At 50.8% G+C, this 20,203-nt stretch overlaps 1 protein-coding gene across 1 annotated transcript in view; it reads right to left on the bottom strand.

Moving 5' to 3' along the window:
• The window catches only part of CUL4A (cullin 4A), a 45,038-nt gene extending 25,201 nt beyond the window's left edge, over positions 1-19,837 (bottom strand). Inside the window, exons 1-9 of the mRNA XM_068526378.1 lie at positions 19,604-19,837; positions 18,808-18,923; positions 9,542-9,645; positions 7,586-7,655; positions 6,350-6,423; positions 4,031-4,193; positions 3,553-3,642; positions 2,503-2,585; positions 442-509 (exon numbers count right to left, since the gene is read on the bottom strand). Coding sequence (XP_068382479.1) covers positions 442-509; positions 2,503-2,585; positions 3,553-3,642; positions 4,031-4,193; positions 6,350-6,423; positions 7,586-7,655; positions 9,542-9,645; positions 18,808-18,923; positions 19,604-19,757 — 922 coding nt within the window. The 5' untranslated portion in view covers positions 19,758-19,837. The remainder of the gene's footprint in view (positions 1-441; positions 510-2,502; positions 2,586-3,552; positions 3,643-4,030; positions 4,194-6,349; positions 6,424-7,585; positions 7,656-9,541; positions 9,646-18,807; positions 18,924-19,603) is intronic.
• Positions 19,838-20,203: the final 366 nt, after the last annotated feature.

Below are 20,203 nucleotides of genomic sequence, written 5' to 3'. Positions count from 1 at the left end.
GTCCTGGGACCATGGCTCCAGCAGCTCGTCTGCCGCGGAGCTGCACGCAGGGCAGGGATGCAGCCCGCGGGCGCCCCCAGCCTGTCAGACCGCACGTGTCCACACCTGCGGGTCAGTGCCCAGGAGGGATGTCACTGTACAGGATGGGGCCTGTGAGCACAGCCCAGGCCGTCTGCCGGCCAGAGGGCCTCTCGCAACCAACCTCTCAGCCCGGAGAGGATTTCACGTGATTTTAGCTTAAACCGTGGTTCTTACGCGCGCCTTTCACTATTGTGTGTAATCAATTTTCCCCTCAGGGGCTAGTGTCCATCATTTTTCCGATGATTTTAGTGTCTGTCTTCTTACAACAAGTGTCCTCGCGTGCTTACAATGCTCCGCTAACTCTCTTACCAAATCAGGGACGAGCAATCAGTGCAGAGACACAGAGCTGGGAAAACCTACCTTTCTGCAGAATCGCTGTTAAATGTTCTCCTAACAGCTGCTTCTCCACACAGGCAATCAGTGGTTTCCTGGGAAGTAAACAGAGGCGTGTCAGGAAGGAAGTGCAGGGGAGAGCCTGTCGGCTGTGGAGGACGGGGACCCCCATCCACGCAGATGAGCCCAAGTCAGCACACGCCCAGCCATCGCCGACGCTGACACAGACTCAGGTCACCGGGGCCCCGGGAGAGGGGGACAGCACCGAACGGGAGGCGCCCTCGCCCACCGCACCTGGGGACGAAGGCTGACCCGGGCGGGCTGCCCGCGACCCTGCCCCGCCCGGGTCCCACAGACGGCCTCCTGTACCCACAGCTGCCCCTCTGCCCTCACTTCTTCCTGCCCGTTTTCCCCCAGGATCACTCTTCAAAATCTGACTTCTCAGAGAGGCCGCGGGAATGTCACGCAGGACACACAGCTGCTACTCCTGATTCATCACCCCCTGCTCGCTCAGTTCTTCTTTTAGGAGATCAGAGCCCCCGCTTCACTCCCAGGCGTATTGACCTTGGCCTTCATTTTGAGGAACTTTTCACCGCACCATTTCAGGTGAACCTCAGGGCGACCCCCGAGAGAGGTGCGGCAGGCACTCGGGCTCCAGGCACGGAGGGCCCAGAGGTGTGGCCTGCACCGATGCCCACGGTGCCCGTCCCAAAGGTGGTGGTGCGCACGGGCGAGGCGGGAAGGGGCACCCGGAGCGCAGCCCTTAGGCTGCCGCGGCTCCCTTATCTGCCATCTCCCTCCTGTTTCTCTGAAAACCGTTTCTCACTCGGTGACCTTTGAACCGCCCGACACCACAGGAGCCACCTCGGGCAGCGCTCCTCGAAACCCTAACCCAGAGGGGGACCACCCTCTGCTCTGCTTAACTCTCAGACACTCCTAAGCGAGACTGGGGAGGGGGCAGTTATAACACAGCACCTGCACGCCGGAGAGCGGGGAGGAGGGGCCGAGGTGCCCAGCGCCGCCAGGCGCTGGACACAGTCTCCTCCACCTCCCCGCACCCTCCCACCCCCGTGGACCCCGCTTCGGCCCGACGGCACCGCCCTGCACCTGAGGTCCACACGGCATCTCCAGCTCCAGGTGTCTGAGAGCAGCCTCACCTCTGCCTCACGACCCTCTATTTTCCATGTTCTCAAGCTGTCACATCCTGTCCCTTTCTTTCATCCTGCCTGGCCCCTCCCCCCACCCCCGCGAGTCACCACGTTCTGCACATTGTAGCACTTTCCCTCTTAAAAACATCTCTCTTTTATGTCTCTCAGGTTTCTGCTCTAATCTTCCTCACTTGAACAAATATCACGTGCCTGACGCAGACATTCACAAAACCTGCCCTTGTACTTTTCCCTAGCTACTCACTGACCTCAGGTTTAGAGAAAAAAAAAATTTGGATGAAAAGAGAAGGGACTTACTTCCCTGGCGGTCCAGTGGTTAAGAATCCGCCTTCCAACGCAGGGGACGCGGGTTCGATCCCTGGTCGGGGAACTAAGATCCCACGTGCCGCAGGGCAACTAAGCCCATGGGCTGCAACTACTGAGGCCGTGCACCGCAACTACAGAGCCCACGCGCTCTGGAGCCCGCGCACCACAACTAGAAAGAAGCCCGCACGCTGCGACAAAAGATCCCGCATACCACAACTAAGACCCGACGCAACCAAAAACAAATATAATGAGTAAATATTAAAAGAAAAAATAATGTGACTGAGTACTATAAGGAAAAATTACAGCTATATCACATGTCCAACAAAACTTTACAACCGAAATTGCCTATATTCAACGATACCTCGTTAACATAAGCTTCTATAAATTTATTATACGTTTACAACATAAATTATAAATTGTCTATAGAAAATACCCAGTATCTCAGCCTGAATCATGACTCACCACAGGCCACGAGTCAGCGTGACTTACAAGTGCTGAGTGATCACAGACAACAAGCAAACTGTCCCTGGAGCAGAACACGTTCGGGTTCAGAGAGCAGCGAGTGAGGCTACGAGAGGCTGCGGGTCACGGAGCTGAGCGCGGGAGTGGTACTCACTGTGTGCTGTGGTCTAGATACGTGATCACGCGGTCACCCTCCTCCCCCAGGCGCTTACTCACATGGTTCAGGTACTCTGGAACCTTCCAAACACAACATTTAAACACATCAGCAACAAAAACCTTCTTGTTACCCAAGAAGCTGAAACACTGTTTTCCTTATTTAAGAAAAAAAAGCAAAATGTACACTCAGGCCAAAATGTTAACAGACTACCAGGAGTGGGCGTGGTGAGGAGGGGAAGGGGGATACATGGCAGGAGGTTTCCTTCAACCCAATCCTGGAGACTGAAGGTAACGTCTGGCATGGGGGCAGGCAGCACAGCACGGTCCCGCCCTGCTCCCGGGGAGGGTCCTCCCGTCACTGAGGCCCGGGGACAGGTCACGGCACCCCCCGACCCACGCTTGGCGGGGTTGGTAAACGCCAATCAACAGACTGTTCCTCTGAGGCCCCAAAGAGAGTGGCCGCAGGAGATCTCAAAACACACTCTGAGTTTCCAGGGGTGAAGGGTCACCTGCCTGCACAGCAAAGGCCCCATGACAGGGGTCGCTGAGGCTCTGACCCCCCATCCTGTGACGGTCCCGAGGGGCTTCCTGCTGGGCTGGGCTCTGATACCCGAGAAACCGGCTATCAAGTTTTTGGGTTCTTATTACTACTAAACACGTTTTTTTCCCGTGGCTTTTTGGGTAATCTTTTCAATGCCTCACAGAGATGAAAATTTTTAACACGTCAGGTTTCTCTTTCATATTTAAGAATTATCTTTTAAACTCTTGTTTCAGCTTGAGTTCCTTCATGTATTTTAGAAGCTGTTTCACTAGCTTTTTTATTGGGGGCGGGGGGCAATAGAAGGGTTTCTAAATTAGGAGAAAAAAATTAAGCCCTTAATAAAGTCACAAAGAAGCTCATCACTAGGAATTTAAACTAGATTGTAGCTTTCGGAAGATTTTCAGTGAGATGTTTGCCAGCATGAAGAGACAAACATTTAGAAATCACACTTAGATGCACATCTATGAAGATGAAATAAGGCAATTCAGAAACATTTCGTTGTCTCACCTCTCTTTCTTGCATTAACCTTTGGCCTTCTGCAGCATATAAACAATTAGTTTCTTCCAAAAATTTCAGTTCAAATGAATCTTTATACACCTAAAAAATGAGCAGGGTTAACGACCAATTACAGCGAAGAAACCTAGCTCTCAGCTTGAAGTGCTGGTGCAGCCCCATGTCGAGTGCGCACGGCTGCCGTGACCTGTGCCCGCGACAAGCTGCCCGGGCCCGCCCAGCCCCCCTGCTCTGCCCAGGGTGCTCCCAGGCCCCAACCGCCTCCCAGGGCACTGCGTCTGTGCGGCAAAAGCTGCCCCTTCCCCGGCTCCGGGTGAGTGCCAGCCGAGTCATTCCCCTCCCATACTGCCTACCAATACTCTAACGGCGTCAGTTCCGACACCGACATCCTTGACACCTCGTCCCCCGGGTGCAAGCAGTTGGGCGGGGCCCAGCGCTTCCCCCGTGAGCTGTGAGGGCGCGCGGTGCCCACCTGGAGGTCGGACAGCATGCCCAGCAGGCTCCGCAGCAGGCTCCGGTCCACGGCCTCCCCGCTGCGCTCCCGCGTGATCAGCAGCAGGATGCCATCGATGGTTTTCGTCTGAACCATTTTATCACTAACAATATGGTTTCTGAATAGTTCTAATCCCATATCCCTGTACAAACAGAGAAGACGAGACTTTCAGTTTCACTTCTTAGAAGTTCTGGGTGAAGCTCCAGCTACACTACGAATATCACCCCCGAGCTACTGACTTGCTAACTCCCTGGTCCAGGTGTCAAGAACTCCTTTTTTTGAAAAACGTTCATTCTGGACAGTCTGGTGTGCCTTGTATCTCTTTCCTCATCAATGCTGCCTCTTTCCTGCATGGGTCAGCGGGTTCCCGCCGTCCTGCCCGGGAGCCCTGGGACCCTCCGCCTGCCCTGCCGCCATCCTCCAGCTGCTCCTCCTGTGTGGCCCTGGCCACAGGACGACAGAACTGAGGGTGCAAACCAGAGTCCATCGCACTCCCTCAGCCCGCTCCCTCCCGATTCAGCGTGCTGTGCCCTCTCGCCACCTCTAAGCCCCGTTCTGTAAAGTCGCTTCCTTTCCTAGCTTCCTGGCCGTCCGTTCACTCTGACCCAAGGCAGTGCGATTTCTCCTTCTACCACCGGGAGACCGCTTGTCTTTGTTTCCTGTAACCCATGCATTGGGCGGCTGGGGCCCTCTCTCCTCTCCGGAATTCCACGTCCCCTCTGCTCCTCTCTCCTCTCAGCCCCGACTCCTGCACGTCTCCTACTAGACACCCACGAACGTCTGCAGGACAGATCTTCGTTACTCAGAGAAGCAACCAGTTTGGAAAAGCTGCTGACGACAGGAAGTCACAGAGCTCCTCCTCTGTGCGGGGCTCTGTCCTAAGGGCTTCACCGCCTCCTGATGGACTTCATCCTTAGCGCAGCTCCGTGAGGGATGACCGTCCTCCAGATGGAGAAACTGAGGCAGAGAGATTACAAGGAGCTTGCTGTGCCCAGCTCGCCAGGCTCCATAGTCTAAACGTAGTTTATAACGTAACCCTGCTGTCTAACCTGGAGGCACTGCCCAGAGCATGAACCCGACCAGCCCCCGTCCACTGCAGCAGGCAGGGAAGCAAGTGTGCTCGTGCAGGACGGCAGGGATCGCTGTGAGGCTGCGTGAGAAACTTGGGTGTGCAGTGGAGCCCCGGCCTGAGCTTTGCAGAGTCCGTGGGAGCGGCCCACTAGCTGAGACGGGAGGAGGTGGGGAGGGAAGCCTGCTGCGCCCAGGCGCGCCGAGGGAGGAGGAAGCCGCGGGCACATCCTGGCGGCTTTGCTGGAGCCTGAGCTGAGAGTGTGGCTTCAGAAGAACGTCCTGCGGCGGCAGCCGCGCTGCCTCAGTTTCTCCATCTGGAGGACGGTCATCCCTCACGGAGCCGCACTAAGGATGAAGTCCATCAGGAGGTGGTGAAGCCCTTAGGACAGAGCCCCGCACAGAGGAGGAGCTCTGTGACTTCCTGTCGTCAGCAGCTTTTCCAAACTGATTGCTTCTCTGAGTAACGAAGATCTGTCCTGCAGACGTTCGTGGGTGTCTAGTAGGAGACGTGCAGGAGTCGGGGCTGAGACGAGAGAGGAGCAGAGGGGACGTGGAATTCCGGAGAGGAGAGAGGGCCCCAGCCGCCCCATGCGTGGGTTACAGGAAACAAAGACAAGCGGTTCCCCGGTGGTAGAAGGAGAAATCGCACTGCCTTGGGTCAGAGTGAACGGACGGCCAGGAAGCTAGAAAAGGAAGCGACTTTACAGAACGGCACTTAGAGGTGGCGAGAGGGCACAGCATGCTGAATCGGGAGGGAACGTCCATGTGGGCACAGGCCAGGAGGACCGAGGGCGAGACCACAGACAGGCCCCGTCACCAAGGCTGAGCTGCTCGGGATGACGCTGGAAGTCGGGGACCAGGGACCCAGGGCAACGTGGGCACGGGATTCCCGACTCAACACTGCCCCGAGCAGATGGACGCCAACGCCCTGTGCCCGCCGGTCAGCAGAGCACCGGGAGGCGCCATCAGAGGGTGACCGGCTCCCCAGCCTTTCCCAGATCAGAGGTGGAAGAGGTGACAGAAACTGGCTTCACAAGGCACTTCCAGGCCCGCAGGAGAACGTGCTGGACTGGCAGCTGCCCCTCACGGTGACAGACGCTTCCGGGCCGAGAGCCACCGAGGGGCAGGCCTGTGTGCCAGCAACCCTGGCACGTGTCATCAAGTCAACCATCGGACACACAGGTCAGCCGCAGCCTCCACCACAGACCAGGACCGGGGGACACTCACCAGATAGAAGGAAGCATGGAATTCTGAAGCACGTAAGTACGATCCAGAAACAGGAAGATACTTCTGATCATGATCTGGAGGGCAAGAGGAGGACTTGACTTATTTACGTACCTTACCAACAAAACATTCAACCCTAGCTGTCTCACATCTAACATGATTCTCAATGAAAAGATGTTTTTATCTTCAAGACCCTCATGATTGATTTTCCCCTGAATTTACACGTTCCCCTTGGTGTTTGCTTTTCATCTCTTTTATCCAGAAAATCTGACTGTAGGGATTGTACAGCACTTCGCCTCGAAGATGCCTTTGAAATTCAGTCACTTCCTGACTGACGTGGGGAATCTCCTTAGGCTGGGAGATGCTCTAAAGCTGAATTTTTCCAGCATTCCGGCTCATCACTTCGGCATGAGGCTCTCAGCCACGTGTGTGTACTCGACTTTACTTTGCAGGCTCACGTGGTGGGCGGTGGCCCCAGGGCTCTCTCTCAGCGAGCGCCCCACACTGTGTCGTGGAGGTTTGCTTACACACCTAGAGAGAACCTTCCCGGCACATTCACCTGTTTCTACCTTCCCCTGGTGCCTGGCCCAAGAGAGACTCATTCGTTGTCGCCTACTCACCTCAGTCAGGAAACAAAAGAATTCAACCTAGTTAGGAAAGCTATTGATACTATCTTTTCTCTCACTTACATAATTTTCAGTCAGGTCACCCTGAAAACTCATATACATAAAATCTAATTAGAATCAATAGATCTACTAAGTCTAAGCCTGGTCGTCTAGTTACAGTAAACTCATGGAATTCAGGCTTGATTCTCAGGCATAAACTGAGATCAAGGAAAACTTCAGAGACCCACGGGGAATCACAGGCACCATGATTTACCTGTGCGGTCGGCCTGAAGGCCAAGCTCGCAGCCAGCCCCACCCCAGAAGAGCAGACCGTCCCCACTCTTCTCCACCCACTGTCCAGCTCTGTCGGAGCTGGATGGCAGCATCTGACCTGAACAGAACTCCCCATCCCAGCTCCCAACCGGGCCCCGCCTTCCTTGGGGGTTGAGGGAAGATGGATGGAGCCACGCTTTTGTTAAAAAAGAAAAACAAACAACACAGCTGGATGCAAAGGGGGCACATACTCCCAGCTACTCAGATCTGCCTTCCACCCAGCTGAGCCAGAGGCTGGAGGAAAAGCCCCACAAGGGCGTGTGCACTGAGACCCCCTCAGGGAGCGTGTCAGCAGGCTTACCATTTGTCTGCAGTGATCCTGCCAGCATGTGTTAATCTTCTTTAAAAACAAAACACTATCTAGTGAGTCTGTGCAGACCTGCTAAGGAAAACTTCAGAAACACCGGCCAATTTACTTATTGCAATTTTAACCCCTTACTTTCTGCTCTCTTCGCCTCCGAATAGTACATGTTATTTAGTAATCAGAATATTGAAAGGGCAGAAGCTCAGAAACCACACACGTGGTTTCCAGCCTCCGTGTCTCCCTGCCTACCTGTGATGAACCTGCCTGCACTCACCGTCCTCCATCTCTTCCTGCCCCTCCCCGTTTCCCTTTCACCCCACTGCCTGTTGCGGCTTCGTGGGCTGGGGGGTGGACCAAAGGCCCCGCCCAGAGGGCAGCTCTGGAGATGCTGTCCCCGAGGCGAGGAAGCCAGTCACTGTGAACAGCACCAGGGGACGGGCAGACGGAGGACAAGGGCTGAGCGTCAACTGTCACTTCCGGTCTCACAGAGACGGACGTCACGCCTCATCCGTGCACCACGTGCACGACCTGACTCTCAGGACGCTGTTTACAGCAAAAGACACCCGGTGCGGGCTCCCAGGGCAAACCTCGCCAAGCACCCGGGCACTGCGCGCACGGGTTCATCGAAGCCCCACGGTCACGACGTCTACACCGCCTACGGCCCACACAGCACCCTCACACCCAGCCACACGGCGCACCGTCACACCCTTTGCACGGGTGCGCAGGCAGCTGGAGGAGGCAAGGACCCGGCCTCCCGGGCCTCAGCCCTGCTCCAGCCTGTCTCAGCTCCGCGGCACCGGACGCGGCACCGGACACAGGCGCACCCCTCAGCGCCACCCCTCGGCCGAGGTGCAGCAGGCACAGGGCTCGGCGCGGCTGCGAGGTGACGTGCGACATTCTGAGCACGGAGAGAGGAGGCAACACAGAGCAGCCCGTATCTGGCGTGTGAAATCGGAAGGCGCTGGGGTCCTCAGCGGCAGGAGGCCCGGCGGGGGTGGGGCCGCTGGGAGGGGCAGGGGCTGGGGGCGCACTGACCACAGCCACAGGGGTCCCAGCCAAGCGCCTCACTCATTTTCTCGAGGGTCTGCTCCTAACTTAAAAACAGAGCGAGTCACAGCACAGACCGAATAGCTGAACGGTTAACAAGTAATTCTGGAAGAACTATTACAACTGCTCACAATTATAATGGCTCACAGTATCAGACCTTCCACGAACAGTCTGAAAAGGCCTGCGTCGTAAGCACACGTAGGCAGGTGCCACCTCGGCAGCGGCCCGGCAGCTCCGGTGCCCAGTGCCGAGCCGAGGCGCTCACCACGTGGCGGCACCCTGACCGGTCTCCGTGGCCAGCGGGGGCCCGAAGGCAAGGCTGCACAGGGTCAAGCCCACGCCAGCCAACCTGAGGTGCTGGGAGGCCCGGGGGCTGCGGCCAGGTGGGGCCCCACCTGGGGCAAGGCTTCGTCGGGACCAAATATCCAGCGTGATCTGGGCCGGCGAGGCCCGGAGCCGAGAGCCACCGAGCCCACCGCGAGCCGATCTGCAGAGCGTGAGCCAACGGGCCGGGGTTGGTTCACGCGGCCAACTTTGTGGGAATTGGTTATAATCACAGAAAACTAACACAGACTTTTAAAAAACAAGAATAAAGAATAGCAGCACTCAAACCTTAAGATGTTTTTCAGAACTCTTCCTAAATACTCCAAAACAGACTAGATAAATGGACACTCTGACTTTAATCAGATCAGCCAAGTAATTTAAACAGTAAAAACTCCACCTAAAAAAATCTGTTACGTTGGGTTGTATGATACAAATGTAAGGTTTTGTTTCTATAAATAAAAGAGAATTTTAAAAGCTTTTGCTTTAATATTAAGGATACTCATTAGTTCTTTATCCTATTAATGTTCAGTTTCAAAATACTTAGGTAATAAATAGGAACTTCACAAGCCATAAAAAGGATATTCTCTAAACTGAAGGATTTGTGCTTGGACGTGGCCTTCACAGACCTGGCGCAGCTGCTGGTAGAGCACTGGGGAAACTTTGTGAGAACAAAGATTTTCAACAGCCTGAAAACAAAAGAGATAAATGAGTTATTCACTGTGAACGACAAATTTGTTCTTTAAAAGCAACCCATCTGTACAAACAGCTCTAATCGTAACAAAGCCACGCCCACCACTTACGTAATCCACAAATAAGTTATCATGGTCAAGGGCAATTATCGCTGGAACGCCAGAATCCAGTAAAAGTTTGGCAAAAATGGTCCGTAACAACAGTGAACCTGGAGTGCAGATGGGACGGCGCCGCGCTGACAGCCCCAGGACACCCAGGCCCCAGGTGGGCCCGCCTGTCTGGGCTTCTCATGATACTTGGAAGCTTCCCTCTTCAACAGCCTCTCAAGCTGGCTGCACACCGTCCCCCGAGGACTCAAAAGCAGCTTGAGCCCCCCCGGCCTGTGTCTGGATGACTCCTTGGTCTGAGGTGGAGCCACAGGAAGGTGTGTGAGTTGACCCTGACGATCGCCAATGTGAAACCAGAGCCGGAAATCCCTGCTCCAGACCCTGGTGACCACCCTCCAGTGGGGGGAGAACGACACGAATTCCAGTTCCTTTCACGCTCATGAGTTTGATGATTCTGTCCCAAATAAGCTGAAGGAACACGGGCCAAGTCTGCCTCAAATTAATGAAGAAACAAGGTTTTGAGGCAGAAATATTTTTCATTAGCTGTTTTGATCCACATCAAAGGAATAATGCTTGTATGTTCTTACCAGTTCCAATAAAATTTTCTGTCAAATCTCATGTACAAAATCAGCATCTGATTCAATCCAAATACGAAATATTGTAAACAGAAATGTAGTTTTTCTACTGCCTATTTTTGAACTATTTTAAAATATATGGGGGATATACAGAATGGAGACACTTCGGAATCTTAACTCAAATACTATATTCCCGAGGGGAAAAAAGGGCAACTTAAATTTTTGTAGATATTAATAATTATGTAAAGAAATATATAATACATAAAACACATGCATATTTATAAAAGGTCAAAGAGAACATGGACTAATAACAATAATTAAGAGACTAAAAATACCTTTCCCTTACATTCTGCCTTACTTAGAACAAGGGATCCCCATCCACATTTTGTTTTTACATCCTTGAATGCCTTTCCCAAAAGCTTCATGTTTTTATAATTCAGCCCAAGATCCACTGTCTCTTTCTTAAAAAAAAAACCAAGATAACCTCCTAACAAAGGCCTTTGCAGCAGTAGTTAATCATTACAAACAATTATTACCAAGTAAATTTTTAATATAATATACGAAGAAAACATTTTTCTTTGGTAAAAATCAAGATAAGCTTAGTGGTACGTGTCCTTCATAAAAGGACATCTTAGAACCATTTTCTGAATGCTCCGATTCCTGAACCAGGTGTCAATGTCCTCAAAACAATCTTTTCCCAGTTGTGACTTTTTTGGTTGAACGCTAGAGCCAACTCTCCCTCGTATATATATGTCCTGTTGAGCACATGCTTACTATTTACGTGAAGCCCACTGAGATTTCTTTTTTGAGAATCTGGAGGCCTCTTAAAACCACCAGCCAAGCCCTGGGGCACCCAGGCGTGCTGGGGGCGCCGTCACCTCTCGGGTCTTTGCTGAGTCACTGCTGGCGTCTTCATGTTACAGGCACCTTGTCACCGGCTCGCTCCCCACGGGGGGGGGGGGGGGGGCAGGGACGCCGCAGGCTCTTTGGGGCTGCAGGAGCGGCCCAACACAGGAGGCCCTCCCCAGAACACGTTCAGGAGATTCAGTCACACTTGGACGCTTAGAAATGCCTCCTCGTGGTGTACGAAGCACCTCACGTGACCGGAACCGGTACTGGCACCGAGCACACCTCTGGATCCAGGCATTGGAGGAGGGGAGCGGCAGGACCTGGGCCCTCCGAGCACTGGGACACAGAGGTTTTCCTCACACCAGCGCAGCCGAGTGGAAACACCTGCTCGCCCCAGCCTCCCAGCCCTGCCACCACGCCCGCTCTGCACACGCTTATCTGTCTCAGGACAGACCAGTGTCCCAGCGAAACACCCATGCCTGCGAGGGCGCGCCCCTCCGTGGGGATCCCCGCCAGGGCCTTGAGGGAGCAAAACAGCCACGCGGCACCGGCAACGACACGCTTCGGGTGCCAGTAGCTACGGCGACAGCTGCCGTCAGGGCGGAGCGGGACGTTTCAGAGTGAGAAACCGTAAGGGAAAGAGCAGGCAAGTACTCTGAGTTACTTAGGTAAATGAAGGGGAAAAAGGAAAAACAAAGCCCTGCCCCCACGCCCGGGGAAACCACGCCCCCGTGGACTATCCCGAGGACCCACGAGCGGCTTCCTGCAGCAGCCGGGCCCCGGGTTACCCTACTCGGTGGCAGGCCCGTCTAAACGCGACAAGCACACCACACAGGAGAAGCCGCCACCAGGACTGCGGTTCCCACCCACAAGAAACGAGCAAAGGGCAACGTAAAAAGGAGACAAGGACTTGGGCCTGAGCGTGGGACGAAGAATGAGGGGGGGCGGTGTCCCAGGAAGACGTCCACCCTCCCGGCCCCCGTTGCGAATGCCGGACGTGATGCCCTCGTACAAATGACTGATTTCGCTGAGTGACCAAAGCTGCTGAATTGACAAAATCCTTCCTATTAGGCCTAAGATATTTGAACCTGAATATTCTCTGTTTTTGAATAACTTATGCATTGAATTCACTCTTGATTAATTTACATTCTCAAATTGGTCCATCAAATAAAGTGTCTACTTGTTTCCCATTTTCTGGGCTTCCTCACCCGCTTGCATCACTTTCACCCACCCTATTAATCCGTCAGGACCTGACTCCACTCCATTCTCCTTCACCGAGCTCTCACCAGGCACAGGGTTTCCTGGAGACATTTACCCCGTGACTCAAGGTCAGCAGCACAGCTTTTCTCAAGCGCAAGTTCTCTGTGACAGGTTTGATTCTGTGCATCAAAACTAGTCTGAAATCCATAGAAATCAGACTTGTGGTTGCCGAGGGGGAGGGGGGAGGGAGAGGGATGCACTGGGAGTTTGGGGTTGGTAGATGCAAACTACCACATTTACAATGGATAAACAACAAGGTCCTACTGTATAACACAGGGAACTATATCCCATCTCTTGGGACAAATGGTAATGGAAAAGCGTATTTAAAAAAGAATATCTCTATGTGTATAACTGAGTCACTGCTGTACAGCAGAGATTGCCACAACATTGTAAATCAACTGTTCTTCAATAATTAAAAAAAGCCAAAAACAAAACAAACAAAAAACTAGTCTGAAATCAACAACATAGCCTTCCCCGAAACCATTCTTGAAAATGTAGTCTTCTGTCTTCTGTTGCCTCATTGAGATGACAAGTAGGACTAAAACATATAGACCTAAGACACACAAGATATACTTTCTTCAGCAAGCTGAGATTTCAGATCTAAATTCAGAAAAGATCTATGCACTCAAAATCTCCTCCTCCTCGCGTTACAATAAGAGAATGACTCTCAGCTGGGTGTGTATCTACTAAGACTTTTTCATGTAATCTGAATATCCCTTTCTAGCTAACAAAAACAAAGTAACTAAGAAACTGCAGGTAGGCTGTGCAGACAGGCTGGAGTTGACCTTTCCCTCCACCGAGGCCTCCTCAGACCTGGCACGGGGAGATGCCAGACCCCACTTTTGGGAAACTGATCAACATCAAAACAAGAAGTTCTCCCTCAAATAATCCTGAAAACCTCCTCAAAAACAAACAAACAAAAAACCTTTCCAGCTTTGGTGAGAACTGTTCCTTGCACATAAGATTCTTTGGCAAATTATATACCACACCACCTCAGCAGAAACTGAGGCTTTATTCTGAAACACCAGGTCCAGTGCACTGTCCACTCTACTGGAGACCAGGATAGTCTCACCGTGACATCACTTACTATCTCCACCCCATTCGCTCCACAAGATGTGAGCGGCTCACTCTGCAGAGATGTACTTAGACTTGCTAGAACTTCTGAGTGACCAGGCGCCCGCCCGCGCACCTGCGTCCAAAAGCCCATCCACTGCCCCCCACACGGGCCCTCCTGAGACGTCCCCTGGAATGAGTGCCACTTTGGGGGTAAGCAGCCCTAGCCCTCAGGGTCTCACATACACCCACACGGACACCCACGATACCCAGGGCATCTGGAAACACTGTTTACAATAATATCTATGGTGACTATTATGAAACACATCCTGGGTAAAAGGTCCAGCAAAGTCATTCTACTAAGAAAACTGATGGGCAATTGATACCAGACAGTCAAATCTCCAGGGAAAGAGCAATAATGAACCCTAGCTGGAAGACGTAATATTTCATTAAATCAAAAGCCTCTGAGTCTGGGCACTCGGTGGGACTCTTGCTCCTGGTCCAGACGAAGTAAAGGAAGCGGACTCAGCCTTCGCTGAAATAATACACGAAGCAGCAGTTTCCGAAGCGCTGCTCGTTGGGCTCTGAGAGGCCGTGGCCTTGGCAGACAGGAGAGAGACAAGCACCAACCACTCTGGCCTCTGGCATCCAGCGTCCAGGCCACAGAGCAGTCGCCCCGGGCCGAGGCCTGAGTCTGCAGGGCGAAGGCCCCGAGGGGAGGTGACCTCAGGTCCAATTCCAGTGCTCAGCAGAGGGCTGTCCAGCACGTATGTGGGAGGAGACCGCCGAGGTGAGGGGAAAAACCCCCGAGAGTTTGGAGACCTTGGGCTCTGGTGCTCACACACTTCCCACCAGCCAGGCGGGAACACAGCAGGACACCGGGCAGAGGATTCAGGAAGGTTTGTCTCAGCAGCAGGGCAATTAGCCCTGGACGAAACACTGCTCTAGTCCTGCCTAGCAACGCTGAAAGGCAACAGTCTGAAAGGTCAAACTGATTCTAAATAATTTAACCAAGTCTGGAACAAAGCTCAAGAATATTCAGAGAAATACAAAAGCATCTACCACACAAGTCAAAATTCACAATGTCTGGCATCCAATCAAAGCTATCAAACATGCAAAGAAGTAGGAAAACAACCTTTACTGGGGAGAAAAATCAGTCAGTCAAAGCAACCTGGAATTGACAGAATCAGCAGACAAGGACATAAAAGAGCTATAACTGTGTTCCACACGTTAGAGAAAGTTAAGCAAAGAGAAGATACAAAAAAAGATTCAAATTGAACACCTAGAGAGGAAAACAATGCAGAGGTGAAAATTATACCAGATGGTATTAGTGGCAGATTAGACATTGCAGAAGATGAGTGAACTTAAAGAAACGGATAAACTGAATAGTTCTATATCTACTAATGACATTTGTAGTTGAAAATCTTTCCACAAAGAAAGCCAAGATGGCTTCACCGGGGAATTCTCTCAAACATTTAAGAAAAAAATAATACCAATTCTGGACTTCCCTGGTGGTGCAGTGGTTAAGAATCCACCTGCCAATGCAGGGAACACGGGTTCGAGCCCTGGTCCAGGAAGATCGCACGTGCCGCACAGCAACTAAGCCCGTGCACCACAACTACTGAGCCTGCACTCTGGAGCCCATGAGCCACGCCCGCGTGCCACAACTACTGAGCCTGTGCTCTAGAGCCTGCGAGCCACAACTACTGAGCCCAAGTGTCACAACTACTGAAGCCCATGCGCCTACAGCCTGTGCTCCACAACAAGAGAAGCCATCGCAATGAGAAGCCCACACACCGCAACGAAGACCCAACACAGCCAAAAATAGATAAATACATTTATTTAAAAAAAACCAAAAAAGAAATAATACCAATTCCATATAAAGTCTTCTAGACAATGAAAAGAAGAGAACATTTCCAACTCACTTTATGAGGCCAGCATTACTCTGATACTAAAACTAGACACAGACATTACACGAGAATAATACAATATCCTTTGTGATCACAGATGCAAAAATTAACAAAATGTCAGCAAACTGAGTCCAACAGTACATAAAAAAGATAATACATCATGACCAAGTAGGATTTATACCAGAATGAAAGACTGGTTTAACATTTGAAAAATCAATCCATGTAATTAACGAACTAAAAAACAAAAATCACATGACCATCTCAACAGTCACAGAAGAATTTGTCAAAATCCAACATGTATTTCTGATAAAAACTCTCAACAACCTAGGAACAGAAAGGAACTTCCTCAACCTGATAATGGGTATTTTTGAAAAACCCACAGCTAGCATCGTATGGTGTTCAATGATGAAAGGCTGAAAGCTTTCTCCCCTAAGACCAGGAACAAAACAAGGATGTCTGCTTTTTCCGTTTCTATTAACCATCGTACTAATCACCAGAGGTTCTATACGGTGCAATGAGGCAAGAAAGGAAATAAAAGGCATGCAGATTAGAAAGGGAGAAGTAAAGTTATCTCTGTGTATAGGTGACATGATTGTCTACACAGAAAATCCAATGGGATCTACAAAAAAGCTACTAGAGATAAGAGCGGTTAGCAAGACAGCAATATACAAGATCAATATATAAACATGAGTTGTATTTTTATGTACTATCAACAACCAGAAATTAAAATTTATACTACCTTTTACAATACCATAAAAATATGAAATGCTTTAGGGATAAATTTCACAAAAGATGTACAAGACCCGCACAGCAGAACTAGAAAACGTTGCTGAGACCTAACTAAGCGAGAGCTGTCCCCTGTGGTCAACTGGGGGGTTCAGTGTTGTCAAGATAGCAGCTCTCCCCACGCTCACCTACAATTACACATAATCCAAACCAAAATCCTAGGAGGCTTTTTTGCAGAAATTGGCAAACAGATTCTAAAATTCTTATGGAAATATAATGGACCTAGAACACCCAAAACAAGTTTACCCAAAAAAGGATAAAGCTGCAGGGCCAGCGCTCCAGACTTGGAGACTTAGGACACCCACACTCACAGGGGCAAGGACGTCTGACAAAGGAGCAAAGGCAGTTTGCTGGGGAAGACAGACACCTCAACATACGGCATTGGACCAACTGGACCTCCACAGGGAAGACAGTGAACTTGGATTTATACCTCACAGCAAATACAAAAATTCACCTCAAAACAGATAACAGACCTAAATGTAAAACCTAAAACGCTAAAAGAAGGAAATACAAGGGAAAATCTTTACCACCTTAGATTAGGCAAAGACTTCTCAGAGAGACACTAAAAGCACAATCCATAAAAGACCAAACTGATACAAAGACTTCATCAAAATTTAAAACGTCTGCTCTCTGAAAGCCATAGTTAAAAGAGAATCAGAAGACAAGCTGCAAACTGGGAGAACATATTTGCAGGGCAAATACCTGGTACAGGATGCACGCTCAGAACACATAATAAACTCAAACACTCGATAATAAGGAAATAAACACCACCATAAAAAATGAGCAGAAGATTTGAACACACGCTTCATTAAAGAAGGTGTATGGAATGGCAACGGGCACAAGAGAAGATACTTAATATCGTTAGGGAAATGCAAATTAAAACCGTAGTGAAATTCCACTACTCACCTACTAGAATAGCAAAAATTTAAAAGACTGACGATACCCAGTGTCAGCAAGGACACGGAGCCGCTGCAACGCTCACACACCACTGGCAGAGGCAAAATGGTGAAGCCATTTTGAAAAAGTTAGGAAATGTCTTGTAAAGTTAAATACACACTTTCCATTTTACTCTGAGAACCTACTTCTAGATGTTTATCCGAGAGAAATGAGAATTTTTGTCCACAAAAGTTAGGAAATGTCTTGTAAAGTTAAATTCACTTTCCATTTTACTCTGAGAACCTACTTCTAGATGTTCATACGAGAGAAATGAGAATTTTTGTCCACACGAAGACTTACCCATGAATGTCTGCAGCAGCTTTATTCATAACAACCCAAAACTAGACACCCAGACGTCCATCACCTCAGGATAACTAATTGGTGGTCCCAGAGTACTCAGCGACAAAGAAACAAATTACTGTCAGGACGCATGCACGCGCCTAACTCACAAGCCCTACCCTAAGCAAAAGGAGCTAGGCACAATTGCACGGTTCCACTGACATGAGATTCTAGAGATGGCAAAACATACCGACACAAGGCACATCAGTGACTGCCAAGGACTGGGGGTTAGGGCACAGGACAGGACCCACTGCAAAGGGGCCTCAGGGAACTTTTCGGGGTGACAGAAACATTCTGTATCTTGTGTGGTGGTTATACAATTGGATACATTTGTTAAAACTTGTTGAAGTACATATTTTTCACTGTAATTAAGTCGATTAAACAATACAGTAACCTCACACAAACTTAAGACGAAGAAGGGACAGGTGTCCATCGACTGTCAATGGTAGTCTTCTTTGGGTGGTAGGAATATAGGTGATTTTTATTTTCTTCTTTGCACTTTTCGTAGTTTGCATAATTTTTATAACGTAATCACTTATGTAAACAGAAAAAAATTTTTTAACTTAAGTCTCTTAGTAGAAATTGTGTTATCAAATTACCTAAAATGTAGATAATATTAGACTAGTTAGCGAATGTCATTCTTTAAAAACAAGATATCAGGAAAACCAGTCTGTGTGTAACTGAAATATCCCAACAGTGAAACGTACTTCTGATCACTTCTTCTGGTGTTAGAAAAGGAACATCGTTATCTCAAATTAAATGTAACAAAACCAGTCTGCACATTTTAACTGCAACAATTAATCACAAAACACAATGAAAAGGGGAAAATCCACATTAACAAGTCAAACTATAATCAGATTTTCATATATAACATAATGGAATTATAATAATAGTTTGCTGCATATTTGGAAAATATTAAAAGTCATGTGACTCTTAGAAACGCATTTCTCTCCTGTAATGGGTTAACTTTAAATACCCTTCTAGACAGCTGAGGCCTGAAAATGAAATAAAAATCCCACAACCACCAAAAACGGAAAACCCTCCTCCACTTGGAACACGCTGCCACAGAACTCCTACTGTTCTTGTTGCAGGCAGAGTCGATTTCTATTATCCCCTTCATTACTGACTCTGAAACAACACCGAGAAGCACAAAATCCACGTCTGGGTCACATTTCACTGGAGCTGGATAATTGTGCTATTTAGACACTATAAGAAACAATCAGGTAAGTGAAAAACCGGACCCTGGCCCCCTCAGGTCTTAAAGTTCTCCCTAAGAAAACTGCGCGTTTACATCTCAGTGAGAATTCTAACAAGCTCTGCTTTTTGCACATGTGGAGCCTTACCTGGTAGAGCTCTTCCAGGTTATATCTGATGGAGGTACTACTTTGTATGGCTTTCACTGCTTCATGAAGTTTCTGCCAGGTGTCCTGAGTGTAGTTATCAGGCAATTTAGGTCTGTCTGTAAATGCAGATGGAGTCAGTGGGTAATGGCATCCATGCTAAGAATCACACATCTTTAAAAAACTATTCCACAAAAAAAGTACTTAAAATACACATAGGTGAGGAACGCAAAAATTAGGTTTTCCCAATGCAAGTACCATATTTATAAATTTCTTGGGTTACAGACTATGCAACCATCCCATCCTCGATTGGCTAAACAAATACGTCTAGTACTGATACTTAGGATAAGCACACGTAGGAATCCTACAAATCTTACAGTATTCCTTTACGTAACAAGTGGGTTTCACAAACGTATAAACGTGGAATAGTTAAGCTCTCTACAACATTTAAAGTCGACTGAAACTACTCCAAGCTGGGAGGAAGGCGAAGAATAAGCTTGTAACTGGTGTGTCTGCATCGAAGACGCCTGCTCTGAGACAGTGACAGCGACAGAGCTGGTGAGAAGTGGAGCAAGTAATTAAATTACATCACGAAGAGCTTCAGTCCTGCTACTCGGTCCGGCTCGGCCGTGCGAACCGGGACACCTGAGTTACCTGGCGTCACTCAATGCCATTGGACCAACTGTACAGACCAAGGGGAAGCCGCCGCCGGCCCGCGCCGCCCCGCCGACGTCGCAGCCCGAGCGGCCGAGAGGAGGGACCCCAGCCCCGCCCGCCCGCCCGCCCGCCCCGCACCCACCTCGGAAATTCTTGATCACGAGCTTCTTGGAGCCGCCGGCGGCCCCGGGCTTGGAGGTGACGGCGGCCGCGGCGAGGGACGCGGGCTTGGTGAGGCCGTTGGTGTGTCCGACAAGCGCCGAGAAGCTGCCCTTCCGAGGGGTCTCGTCGGCCATGGCCGCGGCCGCAGCGGCCCGCCCGCCGCCCGCCCGGCCTCCGCCTCGGCCTCGGCCTCGGTCTCCGCCGCCCGGCCTCGCCCTCCCTCCGCTGCGCTCCCTCAGCCCCGCCCGGCCCGGCACAACCGCCGCCCGACCCGCCCTGACCAGACCCGGCGCCGCAGGCCTCGGGAGCGCGCCAGACCCCGACCCGACCCAGCCCCGAGCTCGCGGGCGCCGCAGTCCGCGTCCGCCGCGGTCCGTGTGGAACCCGCAACAGTCGAGGGCCCGGCAGGCCTGGGCACCGGGGCGCCGACGAGGCGGCCTCGTGTGGGGGGCAGGGAGTCGCAGCGCAGCCCCCGACCTTCCTCAGCCCGGGCGCGCCGCCATGCCGACCCGGGGCTCGCACTCCCGCGCACACGCTGCCTCCGGAACCAACGTGCGCGGAAGGCGGGGCCGGCGGCGCG

Source organism: Eschrichtius robustus, chromosome 18 (genome assembly GCF_028021215.1).
Source record: "Eschrichtius robustus isolate mEscRob2 chromosome 18, mEscRob2.pri, whole genome shotgun sequence".
NCBI classification, from domain to species: domain Eukaryota; kingdom Metazoa; phylum Chordata; class Mammalia; order Artiodactyla; family Eschrichtiidae; genus Eschrichtius; species Eschrichtius robustus.
The sequence above is the reverse complement of the archived record's forward strand: the minus strand, read 5'-3'. Positions and strand labels throughout refer to the sequence as shown.